The 22252-nt window shown below is 41.9% G+C and overlaps 1 protein-coding gene across 2 annotated transcripts in view; it reads left to right on the top strand.

Moving 5' to 3' along the window:
- Positions 1-3901, top strand: part of SYNDIG1 (synapse differentiation inducing 1) — a 227334-nt gene extending 223433 nt beyond the window's left edge. The window contains exon 4 of one of the 2 annotated variants that reach the window (XM_075862934.1): positions 347-3901. In XM_075862934.1, coding sequence (XP_075719049.1) covers positions 347-505 — 159 coding nt within the window. In that variant the 3' untranslated portion in view covers positions 506-3901. The remainder of the gene's footprint in view (positions 1-346) is intronic. The other variant, XM_075862937.1, reaches the window with a different exon arrangement.
- The last annotated feature ends 18351 nt before the right edge of the window (positions 3902-22252 follow it).

Here is a 22252-nt window from a genome sequence, read left to right as displayed (position 1 = left end):
ACGTGAAATACGCTCGTGTGAATTAGGCCTAACTGTACCTGCTGACTCCCGTAAAATGTCTAACTAGATAAATGTTAAGTAGTGGCCATTATGTCACTTTTTTTCCAGCTTCACAAATATGGTTTCCATCTGCCTATCCACGTCAAACCATATGGTCATTTTTAATTATGGTCTATGTAGATTTCATTGTACCTGCATAGAAGTACCGCTGTGATATGCTTATTGTAAGTGACCAGAAGTTGTTTTTATTAACAGCCTTCATATTTTTCTAGCATAATGTAATTTTAGTCTTTATTTCCACATCCACATGACTAATTTGCATTTTTTATTATTTTTCTAATTTTAGACAAACAAAGCTGTGGCCAAAGGTGACTTTCATCAAGCAAGTTCCAGTTCCCGGAGAGCACTTTTCTTAGCGGTACTGTCGATCACCATAGGAACAGGAATATACGTTGGTGTGGCTGTAGCACTAATAGCGTACCTTTCCAAAAACAACCATTTATGAACATTACAAAGCTTATAGCTGACGAAACAGGACTTACTAGGAAAGAAAGGCACAAGACTGAACTTGCTGAAGTTATTAACTATACAGAAAGGAAGAGAGGACAAGAATCCCACTCTAATGAAATGTCACTGTTCAAAGTTGGGATCTGTTTATTCATTCTTGGATTCTTTTTCATTACGGGCTACTTTTTCCCATTTAAGTGTCTTGAAGTTGGTCCAAGCAACCAGTCAAAACTGCTTGGGAAGTTTGCTTTTCTAAGAGACATGGCAGATGGTGGCCAAGAAAGCCACCTTTTGTAAGTGTTTGCTATTGTGACATCACAACAGGTTAAAATAGCTCATTGTTTCCATTGTAAACCAGTGTTTCTGGCTTGTAAATCCTAAAGTATAGCAATATATTAATATGCACATGATTCATTCTCATGGGCGGATGGAATCAATTAATGTCTGCCCCGAGGCTCCTTCGTATCGAAACAACTTTTCATCCAGTAATTTAGCATGAGATCCTCTGCCCTTTTTTAACTTACTAGAAGCTGTCTTAGCTCCTTTAACATTGCCTTTGTTGAATGGTTTGAAGGAAAACAATATTGAGCATGTTCTGACACCATTATTTTTCAGTGCTATGTTATATTAAAAATACATTTGAAGAGAAATATAGGCAAGAAACAGCACTCTTTTTTTTTATCAGTTACCGAACTTACATCAAATTTGGGAAAGAATAACACTGCCACATTATAATTTTTAATAGAAGTCAAGGAAAACGTGTCAATATGAGTATTTCTTAAAGGGAACCTGTCATGTTGAATATGTGTGCTATTTGCGGGATACATGTTATAGAGCAGGTTGAGTGATGTATAGTTTTGTGGAAAAATATTCAGTGTAACATAAAATTTATTGATCTAAACCTCTGCTCTTTCTGGGTTTATGAGTCCAGTGGGCGGTCTCACTTCTTTCCTGTATGAGATAGCTGTAGAGTAGGACCGCCCACTGGACTCATAAGACCCGAAAAAGTAGGGAATAACTCAACACATATTAAGTTCTAGTTTATCTATTTTATCCAAAGCAGTTACAAAATTAATTTTGACAGCAAAAACAAATAGACAAGTTAAAAGCATTGTATATAAAAGTACAAACAGTGATCCACAATAAGATACACCGTGAAGCTACATGAGAAGCCTAAATAAGGATTCCACTTATGATCTAAAGAGCTACACAGCCAAGTCAACGCATGAGAGCGACTTACTTGTAAGCACTGTACAACTCTGCAGAAAACCTATTAGAAGGGATGGTCAAGAGGTAAATATATTTTGTGATTTTACAACTTTCACCTAAATTAAAACAAAATATTGTTTTGGGTGGTTATCTTTTAGGGGTTAAAATATAAATGATTCTGCAAAAATGTTTTAAGGCAGAACAAAATGTAACTTATCTGAGCCTTGAAAAATGTTTGCTTATTCCAATTTTGAATCTGTTGTTTAAACACATTGTAAATGCACAGAAATATCTTTATCATTTTTATTTTCATCAGTTCATTTTCATCAATTAAAATGTTGTGCCAAAAACACATTCTTTCAAGCTTGAATTCGATTATGAAGCTTTGGTGCTCAATATTTATTAATGCAGTCGTAATCTTTTCAGCTATCTTATGTGCCAAGGCATGCTTTCCACAGCTCTGCCATGTGCTAGACCCATCCTTTGCCAACTTTTCTATGTGCTAAACCACTCTTTCACAAGTTCTCTTATGTGCCCCACTCATTGCCCAAATCTGCTATGTGACTCCATCTTTTCCGGCTATCCTATGTGCCAAACCGCACCTCCTCCAACTCTACTACATGCAAGACCGCTCCTTCTCCCACTCTGCTCTGGGGTATCAACCAAACCCACTGCAGTCACAGGTGAATGGTTAGTCTATAACAATAAAACATTTTCAGTACAGATATGATCTTTGTAAAGGATGCCAAGTGGTATGTTAAATTGATTACTGATTACATTTCAGGCAGTCCTAAATATTAAGGAGGTGTAATAAAAAAAATTGTGTCCTGGATTCAACAGACCTGAGGCCAAAAAAATTGCAATTGAAGTACGACGCTGTATATATCTGCTAAACACAGCTACTGTATAGGTTACAATGAGTTTACTAATTTTGTCCATTGTAGTATGACATTCATTCTGGTGCTTGAAGCTTAAGTGACTATCTGGCTATAACTTCATATGGGCTGCTTAGGTCTGAATGTGCTAAACAGGCCAAGCCAATATATAAGTGTTTAACATGAAATTTGCAACACAAGAACAAGGTACTTGTCTAAATAATTCACTATTATATGCTATAAAACATCATATGGATGGTTTCTCCTTTTACAACTTGTTTTTTCATGTTAAGCCTGACCTAACCTTGCCGCTTGAAACCAAAAACATTATGTTTCATACACTTGACAAGGATGTCATATGGGGAATTGTCTGGTAGGATCTTCACACCAGAGAGCAGTCTGAGATGTCCATGCGCTGGACTGAAAAAACTTTTGGATCTTCAGGTTTAAAACGTCACAAATAAGTTTGTTTCTGCCCCTGCTGAGACACTATTTGGTTAGTCATGAATGGAAAAGATCCCTGGTGACTACTTTATGAATCCTTGCCAGTTCCAAAAGCAAAAGGAGAACTAAAACAGCTTCTTGGTGTATGGACCCTTCCAAAAAGCACTTGAGATCTCGGCTTTTTTTTTTTTTATAGCTATTTTGCTGATGTAGTACAAAAACATTTTTCATTTGGAACTGTCCCAAAGGGACAACGTTTTTGAGATATGGTGTATTTTTATATTTATTTCTCCCTCACTATCTCACAGTTATTAAATATATTTTCTTAATTGCATTTAATGAAATTGCCTCCGGTCAGGATAGGCTGAGAATAGTCCCTGAGTTAATGGATTGAGAGGTATCATGTTGTTGCTTAATCTACATACTTTATTCTAATCGGCAATCAATCAAAAAACACACGACACCACAACTTTATTCATGATGATTGATGACCTATTATTTATGTTCTTTCTGCTGACACAAATACCTATATTAAAATGTACATATCTGGGGTCATTTTCCACAAAGTCTTCTCTATTAAAAAAAAAAACTTTTTCATTGAAATATCCAAGACAAGAAATAAGCAAAAACTCTGAATAAATTTGCTGAAGTTCTTTTGTTGAGTGTAAACCTTAAAAACGATAAAAAAAATGTAAAAAATAATCCCTGAAAAGCATATGTATGTAATCAATGTTGAAATAAACGTACAGTAAAACCAAGTCAAGTTTAAAGAGGCTCTGTCACCAGATTTTGCAACCCCTATCTGCTATTGCAGCAGATAGGCGCTGCAATGTAGATTACAGTAACGTTTTTATTTTTAAAAAACGAGCATTTTTGGCCAAGTTATGGCCATTTTTGTATTTATGCAAATGAGGCTTGCAAAAGTACAACTGGGCGTGTTGAATAGTAAAAGTACAACTGGGCGTGTATTATGTGCGTACATCGGGGCGTGTTTACTACTTTTACTAGCTGGGCGTTCTGATGAGAAGTATCATCCTCTTCTCTTCAGAACGCCCAGCTTCTGACAGTGCAGATCTGTGACGTCACTCACAGGTCCTGCATCGTGTCGGCCACATCGGCACCAGAGGCTACAGTTGATTCTGCAGCAGCATCAGCGTTTGCAGGTAAGTAGCTACATCGATTTACCTGCAAGCGCCGATGCTGCTGCAGAATCATCTGTAGCCTCTGGTGCCGGCTCGTCTGACACGATGCAGGACCTGGGGAAGTGACGTCACAGCGTGATCTCTCGAGAACACGCTGTGTGTCTGTCACTGCCAGAAGCTGGGCGTTCTGAAAAGTGGATGATACTTCTCGTCAGAAAGCCCAGCTAGTAAAAGTAGTAAACACGCCCCGATGTACGCACATAATACACGCCCACTTGTACTTTTACTTTTCAACACGCCCAGTTGTACTTTTGCAAGCCTCAAGTTTATTGTACTTGTCTGAAAATAATTTGCTTTGGTTTCAAATCTGTGCCCAAAGGCAGTTTTACATATGTCTTCTAAGCATTTGTAGAGAATGCAAGGATGAATTAGAGTAGAATTATTTTTTTATTTATCAGTTGAAATTTATACAAGTTTTGCATTTCTTCCATAATCATCAATATCTATGTATGTAACAATGTGAATGTTTACAAAGTTCTGTAGAAAAGGTTTAGGCTATGTTCACACGGAGTATTTTGGGGGAGGAATATCTGCCTCAAAATTCCGTTTGGAACTTTGAGGCAGATATTCCTCTCCCTGCACGCCGATTTTCGGTGCAATTATCGCACCGTTTTTCGCCCGCGGCCATTGAGCGCCGCGGGCATAAAACAGCGAGAAATACGCTTTCTCCTGCCTCCCATTGAAGTCAATTGGAGGTCAGAGGCGGAAGCGCCCGAAGATAGGGCATGTCGCTTCTTTTTCCCGCGAGGCAGTTTTACTGCTCGCGGGAAAAAGACGCCGACGCCTCCCATTGAAATCAATGGGAGGCGTTCTCGGGCCGTTTTTGCCGAGTTTTGCGACGCGGTTTCCGCGTCAAAAAACTCGGCAAAATACCCCGTGTGAACATAGCCTTAACCTGACTTTGTTAATTTGCTTTGTTTTTGTAATTTTGGAAATTTTTCAAAAGTTTTGTTTTTAAATGCCTTGCAGTTAATTTCCCAGATACATTTTATGAATGAATAAATTAATGAATTAAATGTATTCATCAAATCATATATAATCTGAAGTTTTGTATTGTTATGTAAATACATTGGAGGAGATTTACAAAGCAAAAGACGCCATATTTCTCTCTCAATTTGCGCCAAAAAACTGGCGTACGTGCTTTACACCAGATTTAATATCTATTTAGACACTTTTTTTTTGCGACTGACTAAACATAAGTATCTAGAAAAAGGTGTGTGGCTTACCAAAAAGGGTGTGGATAAAAAAGCTACATTTTGGGTGCAAAATATTAGTCTAAGGCCTTATTCACACGAACGTGTGCGTTTTGCGCACACCTTTTTTGCAGTTCCGTGTGTCATAAGTGTTTGCTGCGTGGCTGCATGATTTTCACGCATATGCCAGCCTTATGACACCCAGTTTTGATGTTTAGAAAAAGAAATGAAGAATGTGGTTTTATTTTTCTCTTCATTTCTTGATCTACTGTTGCGCGAATCACGCACGACACACGGAAGTGCTTCCGTGTGCTGCGCGTGATTTTCACGCACCCATTGACTTAAAAAAAAAAGAAAAACACCCAAGTATAGGACGTCGTTAGTTTTACGCAGCGGACACATGCTGCGTGAAAATCACGGAATGTCTGAACGGCCCCATTGACTAACAGATCCGTGACACGCGCGTAATTTTCACGCGCGAATCACGGACGTTAAACACGTTCGTGTGAATAAAGCCTTAAGAACAAATGTAGCAGTTGTTATCTTAACTCTTAGGCCGGGATCACACACACAATTTGGATGCAGCTTTTGTTGCATTTTTCTGAGCCACACACAGGAGTGGACACAAAGGAAAGATGCATCATTCTTTTCTATACACCTTTTTCTTCTTGTGAACCCACTGCTGCCTTTGGCTCAAAAAACTGAGCCAAAAACTGCATCAAAACTGTGTGATCCTGACCTAGAAACATTACATACACAGTGGCAATAAACTTTACCTTGAATTTTTCAATGGGTTTTCAATGGCTTAAGTGGTAAGATACTAAAGCAACAAAAAGTTATCATAGAAAAGATAAGGACTGCTACACCTGTAAATCAACCAGGAGTCTACGCCACATAAGGAAGATAAAGTGCTTAAGGCCTCATGCCCACTTCAGTGTTTTTCTTCAGGGTGCTAGCCGCTTTTCTGACGGCTACCACCCTGACCCATTCATTTCAATGGGGCCATGCACACTTCAGTTTTTTTGACGGTCCCGTTGCTCCGTTCCAATCCAAAGTAGAGCATGTCCTACTTTGGTCCGAGATTCCATGACCGTGAGGCCCATGCAAGTCAATGGGGTCATCAAAAAAACTGAAGGCACACGGAAGGTATCCGTGTGCCATCTGTGTGTGACGGAGCCGTTGCCTAGCAACGGCCGGGCAGAAATACATTACAGAAATATTACACTAATCGGCAGCCACTTGTCTCTATCAATCACTGATAGAGAAAATAGGCTGCTGATTAAAAATAAAATAAAAAGCAGTTCATACGTACCCGGTCGTTGTCTTGGTGACGAGTCCCTCTTCTTTCTCCAGTCCGACCTTCCTTTCTGACGCGGCAGTCTGTGATTGGCTGTAGAGGCCGCTGCAGCCTGTGATTGGCTGCAGAGGCAGTCAAGTGGGATGAAGCGTCATCCCTGGAGGCCGGCCTTCTGACGTTATCCTGATGTGCGTGACCGCCACTATAGCCTGTGATTGGCTGCAGCGGTGACATGGATGAAACGTCATCGCTGGAGGCTGGACAGGAGGAAAGTAAGTATGAACTTATTTTTTCATTTTTTAAATTTAATTAAAATTGTATTTTCCGAGTGCCGAGCATGGTACTGTCCAGGGTGCTGAAAGAGTTACCGCCGATCAGTGCAGCCCATTAACTTTCAGCACCCTGGACAGTACCATGCTCGGCGCTCGGAAACGGAAACACGGCCGCTTAAACGGGCACACGGATCCGTAAAAAACAGCCGTGAAAACGGTTTCGGAAGTGTGCACGAGGCCTAACAAGTGTAACAAGATGCACCAAATTTATTATACAGCGTGTGTTACTGTGATAAATATGGTGCATCTTCTGACTGCCTGGTTTAGTTTTAAGCTGTCTTAGTTTAAGACAGTAATAATATTTCTGCCCTATTGAGTAAATCTCTGTTCACGTCCTCATTGGAGCCTCTTTTCGGCATGTATCGCTATTTTTCTTATAAAAATGACAGATACCTTAAAGAGGCTCTGTCACCACATTATAAGTGGCCTATCTTGTACATAATATGATCAGCGCTGTAATGTAGATTACACCAGTGTTTTTTATTTAGAAAAACGATAATTTTTGTTGGAGCTTTATGCTAATTAGTTTCTTAATGGACAACTGGGCTTGTTTTACTTTTTGGCATACTGGGGGTTGTGGAGAGAAGTGTATGACGCTGACCAATCAGTGACCAATCAGCGTCATACACTTCTCTCCATTCATTTACACAGCAAATAGCGATATAGCTATATCGCTATGTGCAGCCACATACACAAACACTAACATTACTGCAGTGTCCTGACAATGAATATACATCACTACCAGCCAGCACGTGATGTCTATTCTGAATCCTGACACTTCGCTAACACAATCCCGACACTACAGCACAGCAAGCGCAATCTCGCGGAATTACGCTGTAAACTATCATTTAAAACGAGATTACACTTGCTGTGCTGTAGTGTCAGAATTCTGAATAGACATCACGTCCTGGCTGGAGGTAATGTATATTCATTGTCAGGACACTGCAGTAATGTTAGTGTTTGTGTATGTGGCTGCACATAGCGATATAGCTATATCGCTAGTGCTGTATAAATTAATGGAGAGAAGTGCGTGACGCTGATTGGTCACTGATTGGTCAGCGTCATACACTCCTCTGTACAACGCCCACTTTGCCAAAAAGTAAAACACGCCCAGGTGTTCATTAAGAAACTCATTAGCATAAAGCTAAAATGGGTCATAACTCCGTCAAAAATTATCATTTTCCGAAATAAAAAACACTGCTGTAATCTACATTACAGCGCCGATCACATCATGTAGAATATAGGCCACTTATAATGTGGTGACAGAGCCTCTTTAAGGGCGCCAGTGGGATCTATCGTACGCTGGATCCATTTTGATTTCCATTTTAAACTGAAACTACAATGCAAATGTGAACAAAGCTCTAAATACTCTCAGTATTGCTGACAATGTACTGTAGCAGGTAAGGTATCATGCAAGAAATGTATGTTGACTAACTTACCTTTATCTATGGCAACGATTATAGGATTATTATATCAATCAGAATAGCTGTAAGAGCCCTGTATGGTGTTGAAGATTGAGTGTTGATTGAGCAAAAAAAAATAATAATTAAAAAAAATGAATATAACCTTTTCATGTTGAAAAGGGGGTGGAATCTAAAATGTAAAAATTCCAGCCACTGTCCTGTGGCATTGTTTGATATTTCTTTTTTGGCTTAATCCTGATAAGAATCTATTATAGAACATTTTGTGAAGTTGTGTAACAGCTATATAAATATATATATATATAAGTTATGATATAGTACTTGACAAATTCAAATAAACTTAAATGTTTTAATATTATTAATAAAAAAACAACTTTACTTGAGCTACGTACAATATATAGATGACAGGATTTAAGGTTAATGAAAAATCACCTTTTTTTCTAGGTCCCTTTTCTCATTGTCCCAGTTTTGGACTACAGTTCCTTGCGCCCACCAGAGGAAATGATTCTGAGGGTCCACCCTTCATTGCATTATAAAATTTGTTGTTATCATTGCACGCACAGGACACATCAATCAATTAGATCAAATAGGTTATTTGGGATTCAAGCCGTAAGAAAAATACATTAATATAGAGTAATAGAACTCCAAGTCAGCTCCAAACGGGGTTTTCTTCTGCTGGTCCACTGGGGCCCATTATTGTGTCAGAGCGGGGCCCACTGGAGGAGCTTCCTGTACCCTGGTGGGCTAGTCTGACCTTGATTATCTTAATAAGATATTGGTAAGACATTGATGCAGATGTATGTTAATAATATGTATTATCACGCTATAGGGAAAAAGGAAACAAAGTGCACATAGTGCATGAGCCTGTATTTTGTGAGAACAAAAGGAAAAAAGTGGTCAATTGTGCTGACCTGATGTTGTTATGCTCGGAGCATAACATCCCAAGGTGCGTGTCCAAGTTATACTTAGGTAGAGACAGTTGCAGCCCAAATTCCGGTTTGAAGATTGGTAAAAATCCACTATGTAGATCCAGGAGATAGGGAGATAAAAAATGGAATATCCGAGGGCGCAGCTGTACTGGAAATTGCTTTTATTTGTACAACAACAACAACAACAATGTGTTTCAAGGTCGTACCGGCCTCTTCGTCAGGTTAGGTACAAGTGTACCTAACCTGACGAAGAGGCCGGTACGGCCTTGAAACACGTTGTTGTTGTTGTACAAATAAAAGCAATTTCCAGTACAGCTGCGCCCTCGGATATAATAATATGTATTAAGTTGAGTGTAAAGTTGTCCAATAATATTTTGTCACAGATTGCTAACATAAACTTTATTCTAACAGTTTCACTATGGTTTCCTAAGACATCAAAACGGAGCGCCTTACCTGAGCCAGGGCTCCTGCCATTTTGATAGCTCGGTTGCTAAGAATTTTCAGATATTCTTTTCAACTGGGCACTAAAGCTTTACCTGGACCAAAAGTGGCTGACATCATAACACAAATTACTGATAGTAACATTATATCACAAAAAGACCTTTTGTTTTTATCCTCTATATAATGAACAGAAATGAGAGATTCACTTTAAATGGGCAGGATGAGATCATAGATTAGGCTCCCCTTTTTTCAGCTCCAACCTTGTCCACTTGGCTAAATTGCAATCCCAGAGACAGCTCATTGACATGTGTGGAGGGGTTTCTAATCTCATAAAAAACCCTTTAGCTTCAAGTGTCTAAAATATAATAAACATTAAAGGCATATTAAAACATCAATCTTCTTGTTATACCTAATCTTTGTGCTTGATAGTCAGAAGGTCATAAAATTCCTGATCTTTGATCACCAGACATGAGTCTACACACAGCATAAATAAAGCTAGAACCTTCCTCAGAGCCGTATCTAGGCTTTATTTCACCCAGGGGAAAGGTTTAGTTTGTTTACCCTATACCTGTATCTAAATATCCTAGCCAAGGCAAAGTGGCCTGCTGGCACCCAGCACTCGAGGCACACGGCGCGGTGTGTCCCCCTAGCTATTCTGCTGGCTTATTCCACCTAAGACATGAATTCAGATGACCTCAGACTCAATCCTGACCTGAACTCACAACCACATGGGACCAGGAAATCGATTTTTAGAATGCTCTTTTGTAGGGTCTACACACTGAAGCTTTTCCTGTGTTATGGAAGAAGAAAGTTAGTTACCAATAAATTTATTTTCCTGCAGAAATTAATAGTGGCTTTGCAGGGTTATACAAAATAGAACGCTATTTTGTTTGGCAAGAAAGGAAATTCACAGGTGATCCTCTATGTCACAGGTCATCAAGTGAACAGTTAAATGGTCTATGTGAGATTAGAAAAAAAGAGTTTTCCGTTTCCAAAAACAGCGCCGCCATTGGCAGTGTCTGGTATTGCCTAGTCCCATATCACAATATCAGACACATGCTATAGATAAGTAATATACTGTTTCAGTTTAAAAAAAATCCGGGTTTCGTTTTCGTATTTCATGAAACCTCTTGAAAGCTGTCAGAACCAAACAGCAACACAAATCCCAGCTTCCTGTACCATTGTGAGTATCATACCGAAGAAAGAATAGAGCATATAGTTGGAGTATATAAGAATATATCAGTTTTATTATTACAAAATAACATACATTTAAAAACACATCATTCGAAGACTCTAGTACTAGTACTATGGTACGTCATTCAGCACAGGAAGATATTATGTAACACAGACGAAATGGTGTATGCCGCAAACCAGTATATACTACCCACAAAAGTGATTATAATATATTACATCCATGTGGATTGTATACTGATCATCCGCAGTGTCCTCTCAATTATATAAGCATGAAGGATACTATTAAGTCAGGAGAGAGTCACACCGGGAGGATCAGTAATGAGAGTAGTGAGCAGTTATAACAGTGCAGTCTTACCCATTTCAAAGGAAAGTAAGGGATATCGATACACGTCCGTGCTGAGTCACCCACAGAAAAACCCCAACGCGCGTTTCACTGTTCTTAATCGCTTCCTCAGGGGGTACATTTCTTTTCATTTTTGAAATGTACCCCCTGAGGAAGCGATTAAGAACAGCGAAACGCGCGTTGGGGTTTTTCTGTGGGCGACTCAGCACGGACGTGTATCGATATCCCTTACTTTCCTTTGAAATGGGTAAGACTGCACTGTTATAACTGCTCACTACTCTCATTACTGATCCTCCCGGTGTGACTCTCTCCTGACTTAATAGTATCCTTCATACTTATATAACTGAGAGGACACTGCGGATGATCAGTATACAATCCACATGGATGTAATATATTATAATCACTTTTGTGGGTAGTATATACTGGTTTGCGGCATACACCATTTCGTCTGTGTTACATAATATCTTCCTGTGCTGAATGACGTAGCATAGTACTAGTACTAGAGTCTTCGAATGATGTGTTTTTAAATGTATGTTATTTTGTAATAATAAAACTGATATATTCTTATATACTCCGACTATATGCTCTATTCTTTCTTCGGTATGATTCTATATTACGGAGCAGTCTATCCGATGGGGGGAAGTTGGCCTTTTAAACTTTACCTAGCCTGTAACCAATATATGCTTGGAGTCTATTTATCATCAACCATTTTGAGTATGATGTAAGCTGTAACGTGAATATCCAGGTTTGTGTGTATTCAGGTTTAGTATTTCCTTCAGATAATACATTTTTTATTCTCCTTTCATATTCTGTACACTGCCCACTCCATGCCTATATTAGGGTACCATCTGTGCAGACTTTTTACAAGAAGATATCTTTGATCTAGATTGACAGCCCTATTGACATGACTAAAATAAACCATGTGCGCAGTCAATCTAGATGACTGCTAAGTGTTAGCCAAATTCTTCCCTGGTGCATTCTGTGATATCTAGGTTTGGCATTTACTGTACAATGTGTGACAAAATTCATGTATAAAGAATGTATATTAAAGATGTAATTGATTGTATCAGTGGAATGCAAGTCCCGTTCCTTGCCAGCAATAAAGGAAGGTGCAAGATGACATCTGTTAGATCTGCAAAAAGTAAATGATTCAGTCTCAATCTAAATACACAGGGGTTTCTAACAAATGGTAATCTTGAACCACAGATCTTCATGTCACTTATCCTTTTCTGAAGGCAACTTAAAACATCATATTTAATATCTACCTGAATGGGCGGCATGTTTTCTATCTCTAATGCATGTCCCTGTAGTAAATTGCTTTTGTAACTAAAGGAACAAAACCTGTATAAGACCAGCTTTAGACGAAGTACTTTCTCTACGGGAAAAATCCAACGTGGAGTTGACGGAAATCCGAGGGTCAGCCTCGAATTTCTGCCACGGTTTTGCAGTAAAAACGGACAAATTTCTGCACACAGATTAGCCTTGTTCAATGGGGCTTATCTGCGTGTATCTACCTGATGCTGTTTTTTGGGTGGAATATTTGGGTGGTCATGTCACCTCGTTTTTTAAGTGACTGCTACGTATGAGAGGCTTTTTATGAGGAAAATTTGTGCTGAATCGGACTTTGGAAACGTGTCGAAATCAGGGTAGATTTTGTGGCACATGAACATACCATAAGGCTGGGTTCCCAGGGGTCGGATAAGCTGCGTAAAAACTACACAGCATATCCGACCTGGAACCCGCAACACATTCCATATGAAAAACCACACGGTGGTGTGGTTTTTTTGTCCGGAATTTCCTCTGCGATAAGCCGTGTAGAAATAATTAAAAAAAACATCCATACTTACTTAGGCCATTGTCATGGTGACGCGTCCCTCCTTTGCCGTCCAGCCCGGCCTCCCTGGATGGCGCTACAGCCCATGTGACCGCTACAGGCTGTGATTGTCTGCAGCGGTCACATGGGATGAAACATCATCTCAGAAGGCTGGACTGGAGGAAGAAGCAGGGAGTTCTGGGTAAGTATAATTTTTTCTTTTATATTCTGCCGCAAAAGTCGCAAGACTTGGCTTTCTGTTGCAGGTTTTGCATCCCTATTGAATTCAATGGGGAAAACTTGCAACAGAAAAGTAACAAAAAGGCAGCATAAATTGACATTTACCGCACTGCAGGTCAATTTATGAATGTTTTCGCTAACGTGATTGTTAGGTTAGAGAACCACCAGGAAAACAGCCCAAAATAAACATTTTTAATCAGATTAAATTCCCAATTTGCTCTCTCTGCTCAGTGTCATGATCCTGAACCTGTGAAAATCCACAATATATTATCCAGTCTACAGGAAAGGATGGATTACAGTCCTCTCCTCCATAGACAAGGGAACAACAGGGGAGATACATACAGAGCCTTATCATTGTGTATAGTGTTACTAACCTACCTTATCTAGGCTTCCAGCAGTCATCTGTCACCCTCATGATAATGAGATGACTTTGCTCATTCTTTCCCAGTCATACAGCAAAGCTGACAAGTGAACAATGGAGAATAGGAATAGTCAGCCTTTTGTTTATGCTGTAGTGGGCATTGTGAAAGCTGGAATATTTCAGGAGTTTTTATGCGAATAGTCAGGAAAAATCCAAAAAAATTTAAAAAACAATGTTTATAATAAAAACCTGATTTCAATAATATGTCATTTTCTGATGATACGTTACCTTTAATGGTGTGTATAGGATTTTGTATTAATCAAAGTGTGATGGTGGGTGTCCCTCTGCCAGGGCCACCACTGATCAGCAGAACAAAGGCGGGCGGTGGTGTTCACTGGAGCATCACAAGCCCTTCGCTGCAGTATTTGACACAGCAACACACTTAACAACAATATTCCCTTGTTACTTGAATGGGCTGAGCTAGAGAACCAGATAGCAACATGTGAATGCAAGTCATGTCAGGTACTGCAGTGAACGACACTAGCTCTTTTGTGCTGCTGATCAGTGGGGGTCCTGGAAGTGGGACCCCCAATGATCATACATAATCTGAGAATGAGCTATCAGTGGAAAATCATGGAAAATGTGGAAAACCATTAATCAACATCCATTTTTTTTGGGCAAAAGTTACCCTATATTGAGATAGGGAGCACATATATATATATATATATATATATATATATATATATATATATATATACATATATATATATATATATATATATATATATATATATATCAGTAATCACTGGAAACAGCACAAAAATGTTTAATGTTAACCCTTTAATTCGTACCACACCTGTGTTCAACTAGATTTGTGCAATTTTGAATATTCTGCAAAATGGTGTAAAGAAAATGTCTTCATATTTACCTCTGTATCCATAGGGCATACAGTATATCTTGAAGTAAAAACTGTTCATGCTAAGGATTATAGTTGCCACAATATGGTCTATAGTTTGGATTTTACTCTGCACTTAAACATTCTCTATTTGTGTTGCTGCTGCCTCTAGATTGATACCCAACAAAAAGGCAAATTATTGGTCAGACGCATTTCCCAATGTCAGTGGGAATCCAGAATAATTAGCAACGCTAAAAAAAAAAAATCTACTAAGAACTAAATTACATGTTTCTCATGCATTAATAGCTGCAAAGAAACATATATTCCAGTAATTCACTTCTTCCTCTACTTGACATTTGTATACTACTACCCATATAAATGTATTTACAAAGAACTAACAATATTCTAATAGCATGACCACAAAAAACGTAAAAAACTAGTAATTATCCTCAAATTTATGCCTAAGAAGTTAACATTTATAGCGCACAATGCTATATGCCTAATATCCATTGGATTACAGTATATGCTAAACGTATGCTTGATGTCAATGTTTTAACTAAGGCAATCAATATTTCACATTCAAAGTACAATAAATATGAAATTAATTCAAATTCAAATTATTCATATATTCAGTATTTGCATATATCTAGGGGCCCGCAGGGTGCTGCAGCATTTCTGTGTTTGTTTGCTCATGCTGTCACAGCAGATTAGCGCCTGATCATTTATTTCACTTTATTAGGAGGGGCTGATTTTGGAGCATACTAGCCATGTTTTCCTAATTATGTACAGCCCCTTTAATTCTATCCAGGAGGAGCCCCTTGTATTGGCAGCCGGAATATGAATACCAACAAATGCCAACATAGATACAAAGAGCAGATACAAGGGTATCAAAATGAAGATTTCATGAAGACGGTGTAAAGGATCTGCCAGGCACAACTTCTGTGGATACTCCCATAGGTAATCAGTCTGCACCTGAGTCTATGTCTCTGAGACTGACTCCATCTTCCACCACTCAGGATGGCAGGCTTAGGAGCCTATCGCAGCCTGGCCAGACGGAGCTAGCTCCCGCCCTCTGTCTATTTATACCTGCCTTTCCTGTTCCTCCTTTGCTTGTGATTCTTCTCGTGTGGTTTCCTGGCCCAGCTACAGCTTCTAACTATTTGATCCTGCTCCATACTGACCCTGGCTTACTGACTACTCTCCTGCTCTGCGTTTGGTACCTCGTGCACTCCTGGTTTGACTCGGCTCGTTCACCACTCTTGTTGCTCACGGTGTAGCCGTGGGCAACTGCCCCTTTGCGTTTTGTTCCCTTATCGGTTTGTCTCGTGCACTTACTGAGCGTAGGGACCGCCGCCCAGTTGTACCCCGTCGCCTAGGGTGGGTCATTGCAAGTAGGCAGGGACAGAGTGGCGGGTAGATTAGGGCTCACTTGTCCGTTTCCCTACCCCCGTCATTACATAATCACAAGCCCGTATACCTAGTCTACCCTGCTCCCTGACACTACTATGGACCCCCTTGAGAACCTGGCCCAGCAAATGCAGGGTCTCTCCCTACAGGTCCAGGCCCTGGCTCAGAGGGTCAACCAACCTGACGCTACCATGGTAGTGCCCCTCACCTCACCTCTTGAACCCCACCTCAAGTTGCCTGACCGGTTCTCGGAGGACTTTTCTCTCCTTTCGGGAGAGTTGTAGGCTCTACTTTCGCTTAAAGCCTCATTCCTCAGGTTCTGAGAGCCAGCGGGTGGGTATAATTATGTCCCGGCTCCAGGAAGGGCCCCAAGAGTGGGCCTTCTCCTTGGCTCCTGATGCCCCTGAACTTTCCTCCGTTGATCGTTTCTTTTCTGCTCTCGGACTCATTTATGACGAGACTGACAGGACTGCCTTTGCCGAGAGTCAGCTGGTGACCTTACGTCAGGGTACGAGACCTGTTGAGGAGTATTGTTCTGACTTTAGGAAGTGGTGCGTAGCTTCTCGGTGGAATGACCCTGCCTTAAGGTGCCAGTTTAGGTTGGGTCTGTCGAACGCCCTGAAAGACCTGCTAGTTAGCTATCCCTCTTCTGACTCCCTAGACCAGGTTATGGCTTTAGCGGTACGACTTGACCGACGTCTCAGGGAACGACAGCTTGAAGGTTTTTGTGTTTTCCCCTCTGACTCCCCCATGATGCCTTCCGAGGTCCCGTTGCTTCGCTCTTCCACAGAAGACTCGGAGGTACCTATGCAACTCGGGGCCTCCGTGTCCCCCCGACAACATAGAGAGTTCCGCAGGAAGAATGGTCTCTGCTTCTATTGTGGGGATGACAAGCATCAAGTGAACACCTGTCCTAGGTGTAAGAATAAGCAGCCGGAAAACTTTTGCGCCTAAGTGATCATCGGGGAGGTCACTTGGGCGCACAGGTATTTCCCGTAAATATGAAACGTAATAAAATATTGCTTCCCTTTCAGGTCTCTTTTGGGGGTAGGTCTGCTACCGGCAGTGCCTTCGTGGATTCAGGGTCTTCTGCTAATATCATGTCTGTGGAATTTGCTATGTCTCTAGCTATGCCATTGATTGATTTGCCTAAACCTGTCCCGGTAGTGGGTATCGACTCCACTCCTCTTGCTAATGGTTATTTTACTCAGCATACCCCTGTTTTTGAACTCCTTGTTGGCTCCATGCATTTGGAGCAGTGCTCTGTACTGTTGATGCAGGGATTATCGTCCAATTTGGTTTTAGGCCTTCCCTGGTTGCAGTTGCATAATCCCACGTTTGACTGGAATACTGGGGAGCTTACCAAATGGGGTAATGAATGCTTGACGTCATGTTTTTCTGTTAATTCTATTTCTCCCCCTGAGGAGGTGAACACGCTACCTGAGTTTGTTCAGGACTTCGCTAATGTTTTCTCTAAGGAGGCCTCCGAAGTGTTACCTCCTCATAGAGAATACGATTGCGCTATCGATTTGGTACCAGGAGCTAAGCTTCCTAAGGGTAGGATATTAAATTTTTCTTGTCCCGAACGTGAAGCCATGAGAGAGTATATCCAGGAATGCCTGGCCAAGGGTTACATTCGCCCCTCTACTTCTCCGGTAGGTGCTGGCTTCTTCTTCATAGGGAAGAAGGATGGTGGTCTTAGGCCATGCATTGACTACCGTAACTTGAATAAGGTCACTGTAAGGAACCAGTATCCCCTTCCTTTGATTCCTGATCTCTTTAATCAGGTTCAGGGGGCCCAATGGTTCTCTAAGTTTGATCTACGGGGGGCGTATAACCTTATCCGCATCAAAGAGGGGGATGAGTGGAAGACTGCGTTTAACACGCCCGAAGGTCATTTCGAATACCTCGTCATGCCCTTTGGGTTGTGTAATGCTCCTTCGGTCTTCCAGAATTTCATAAATGAGATTTTGAGAGATTACCTGGGGGTATTTCTTGTAGTGTACCTTGATGACATACTGGCGTTTTCCAAGGACTGGCCCTCCCACATTGAGCATGTCAGGAAGGTGCTCCAGGTCCTTCGGGAAAACAAACTGTTTGCGAAAACCGAAAAATGTGTGTTTGGGGTACAGGAGATACCATTTTTGGGTCAAATCCTCACTCCTCATGAATTCCGCATGGACCCCGCCAAGGTCCAGGCTGTGGCGGAATGGGTCCAACCTGCCTCCCTGAAGGCGTTACAGTGTTTTTTGGGGTTCGCTAATTATTACAGGAGATTTATTGCTAACTTCTCGGTCATCGCTAAGCCTCTTACGGACCTCACTCGCAAAGGTGCTGATCTCCTCCACTGGCCTCCTGAGGCTGTCCAGGCTTTTGAGGTCCTTAAGAAGTGCTTTATCTCGGCCCCGGTGCTGGTTCAGCCCAACCAAATGGAGCCATTTATCGTGGAAGTTGATGCATCCGAGGTGGGAGTGGGGGCTGTCTTGTCCCAGGGTACCAGGTCCCTCACCCATCTCCGTCCCTGTGCCTACTTCTCCAGGAAGTTTTCGTCCACTGAGAGTAACTATGATATTGGCAACCGCAAACTCTTAGCCATTAAATGGGCATTTGAAGAGTGGCGCCACTTCCTGGAGGGGGCTAGGCACCTTACCGACCACAAGAATCTGGTTTTCCTAGAATCTGCCCGGAGGCTAAACCCGAGACAAGCTCGATGGGCGCTATTTTTTACCAGATTCAACTTTTTGGTTACCTATAGGGCTGGGTCTAAAAATAGTAAGGCCGATGCACTGTTGCGTAGCTTCATGGCCAGCCCTCCTTCGGAGGAAGATCCTGCTTGTATTTTGCCTCCTGGTATAATCATTTCTTCTATTGATTCTGATTTAGTCTCTGAAATTGCGGTTGATCAAGGTTCAGCTCCCGGGAACCTTCCTGAGGACAAGCTGTTTGTTCCCCTGCAATACCGGCTAAGGGTACTTAGGGAAAATCATGACTCCGCACTATCTGGTCATCCAGGCATCCTGGGTACCAAACACCTCATTGCCAGAAACTATTACGTTAAGGCCTACGTCGCCGCTTGTGAGGTTTGTGCTAGGTCCAAGACTCCCAGGTCCCGACCAGCGGGCTTACTGCGTTCTTTGCCCATTCCCCAGAGACCTTGGACCCATATCTCCATGGATTTTATCACCGATTTGCCTCCATCTCAAGGCAAGTCGGTGGTGTGGGTGGTAGTAGACCGCTTCAGTAAGATGTGCCACTTTGTGCCCCTCAAGAAACTACCCAACGCCAAGACGTTAGCTACCTTGTTTGTCAAACACATCCTGCGTCTCCATGGGGTCCCTGTCAATATTGTTTCGGACAGAGGGGTACAATTTGTTTCTTTGTTTTGGAGAGCCTTCTGTAAAAAGTTGGAGATTGATCTGTCCTTCTCCTCTGCCTTCCATCCTGAAACTAATGGCCAAACTGAGAGGACTAATCAATCTCTAGAACAATATTTAAGGTGTTTTATCTCTGACTGTCAATATGATTGGGTCTCATTCATTCCCCTCGCCGAATTTTCCCTTAATAACCGGGTCAGTAACTCGTCAGGGGTCTCCCCCTTTTTCTGTAATTTTGGGTTTAATCCACGGTTCTCCTCCGTTTCACCTGGTAGTTCCAACAATCCCGAGGTAGAGGTCGTTCATCGGGAACTGTGCACAGTCTGGGCCCAGGTTCAGAAGAACCTAGCGGCGTCCCAGAGCGTACAAAAAACTCAGGCTGATAGAAGACGTTCTGCTAACCCCTTGTTTATGGTCGGGGATCTGGTGTGGTTATCGTCTAGGAACTTGCGCCTTAAGGTCCCGTCCAAGAAGTTTGCTCCCCGGTTTATTGGGCCGTATAAGGTCATTGAAGTCCTCAATCCTGTCTCCTTCCGACTGGAGTTGCCCCCATCTTTTCGAATACACGACGTGTTTCAAGCCTCCCTCCTTAAACGCTGCTCCCCGTCCTTGGCTCCCTCGAGGAAACCTCCTGTTCCCGTTCTCACCCCTGAGGGGGTGGAGTTCGAGGTGGCCAAGATTGTGGACAGCACGATGGTCCAAGGCTCCCTCCAGTACCTGGTCCATTGGAGAGGATACGGGCCTGAGGAGAGGACTTGGGTACCCGCCCGGGATGTTCACGCTTGGGTATTGGTCAGGAAGTTCCACCTTCGTTTCACCAATAAACCAGGTCCACTTAGAAAGGGTCCGGTGGCCCCTCATAAAAGGGGGGGTACTGTAAAGGATCTGCCAGGCACAACTTCTATGGATACTCCCATAGGTAATCAGTCTGCACCTGAGTCTATGTCTCTGAGACTGACTCCATCTTCCACCACTCAGGATGGCAGGCTTAGGAGTGGGAGAGCCTATCGCAGCCTGGCCAGACGGAGCTAGTATTTATACCTGCCTTTCCTGTTCCTCCTTTGCTTGTGATTCTTCTCGTGTGGTTTCCTGGCCCAGCTACAGCTTCTAACTATTTGATCCTGCTCCATACTGACCCTGGCTTACTGACTACTCTCCTGCTCTGAGTTTGGTACCTCGTGCACTCCTGGTTTGACTCGGCTCGTTCACCACTCTTGTTGCTCATGGTGTTGCCGTGGGCAACTGCCCCTTTCCCTTTGCGTTTTGTTCCCTTGTCGGTTTGTCTCGTGCACTTACTGAGCGTAGGGACCGCCGCCCAGTTGTACCCCGTCGCCTAGGGCTGGTCGTTGCAAGTAGGCAGGGACAGAGTGGCGGGTAGATTAGGGCTCACTTGTCCGTTTCCCTACCCCCGTCATTACAGACGGGTTGTGTATGGCAATGCACTATGTTGTAGCTGAAGTAAAGGGATATAATGTGACATAGGCCATCCTGAAGAAATTCGTTTTGAAGAAAACAGCTCCTGAATTTCATAAGTTTTTACAAGTGCACGCGTTTTTCACTGCGTCTTTCGCGGATGTAATTGGAGCTGTTTTTCATTGGAGTCAATGAAAAACGGCTCCAATTAGGGTATGTGCACACAACCTCTTTTTAGACGTAATGGAGGCGTTTTACACCTCGAATTACACCTGAAAAGACGGCTCCAATACGTCTGCAAACATCTGCCCATTGCTTGCAATGGGTCTTATGATGTTCTGTGCAGACGAGCTGTCATTTTACGCGTCGCTGTCAAAAGACGGCGCGTAAAATTAGGCCCGCGTCAAAGAAGTGCAGGACATTTCTTGGGACGTAATTGGAGCAGTTTTTCATTGACTCCAATGAAAACCAGCTCCAATTACGTCCGTAAAAGACGCCGCGAAAAACGCGTGCACTTGTAAAAACGTCTGAAATTCAGGAGCTGTTTTCTCCTGAAAACAGCTCTGTAATTTCAGACGTATTTGGCGTTGTCGTGTGAACATACCCTTACGTCCCAAGAAGTGTCCTGCACTTCTTTGACGCGGGCGTAATTTTACGCGCCGTCTTTTGACAGCGACGCGTAAAATGACAGCTCGTCTGCACAGAACATCGTACGACCCATTGCAAGCAATGGGCAGATGTTTGCCGACGCATTGGAGCCGTGTTTTCAGGCGTAATTCGAGGCGTAAAACGCCTCCATTACGTCTGAAAAGAGGTTGTGTGAACATACCCTAACACTTGAGAAAAGGGACTTGTCTTGCACTGTCAGGTGACATTTTTGGCCAATAGAAAATGAAGAAATTTTACTATATGAAAAAAATTATTTATATAACTATAAAGAGCCTTTTCTTTCACATTTGTAAAATACAACAATAGGGGTTTATATAGAAATTGTGTGAGATTTAGCTTAACCCCTTAACCCCCGCCCTATAGTATTTTTACTAAAGCTGTTCGGGGGACTTCTGCAGCGCTGCCTTTCTACAGTAAAACTTCATTAGAAGAGTAGAAGATTGCCGTGCTGTGTGTCAGCTTTGGGCACTTATCGGAGATTAATAGAGTTGGTCTCTGATCATCTGGTTGCTGTGATGTTACTCCCCTTCTCTCTGCCTGTTATTACACTTATTGCATTTTGCTAGAAGAGATTCGCGCCCTACAGTATATGTCCCTCAAATCCTGGTCTCTGCAACTGTCCTTGCTTTAAAATAAATCATAAGTCCCACATTATTGAACTGTTTTCACACTGTATTTTTAGGCAGAATCACA

Source organism: Rhinoderma darwinii, chromosome 4, assembly GCF_050947455.1.
Source record: "Rhinoderma darwinii isolate aRhiDar2 chromosome 4, aRhiDar2.hap1, whole genome shotgun sequence".
Classification (NCBI taxonomy): domain Eukaryota; kingdom Metazoa; phylum Chordata; class Amphibia; order Anura; family Rhinodermatidae; genus Rhinoderma; species Rhinoderma darwinii.
Note: the sequence above shows the minus strand (reverse complement) of the source record. Positions and strands in the feature narration are given on the sequence as shown.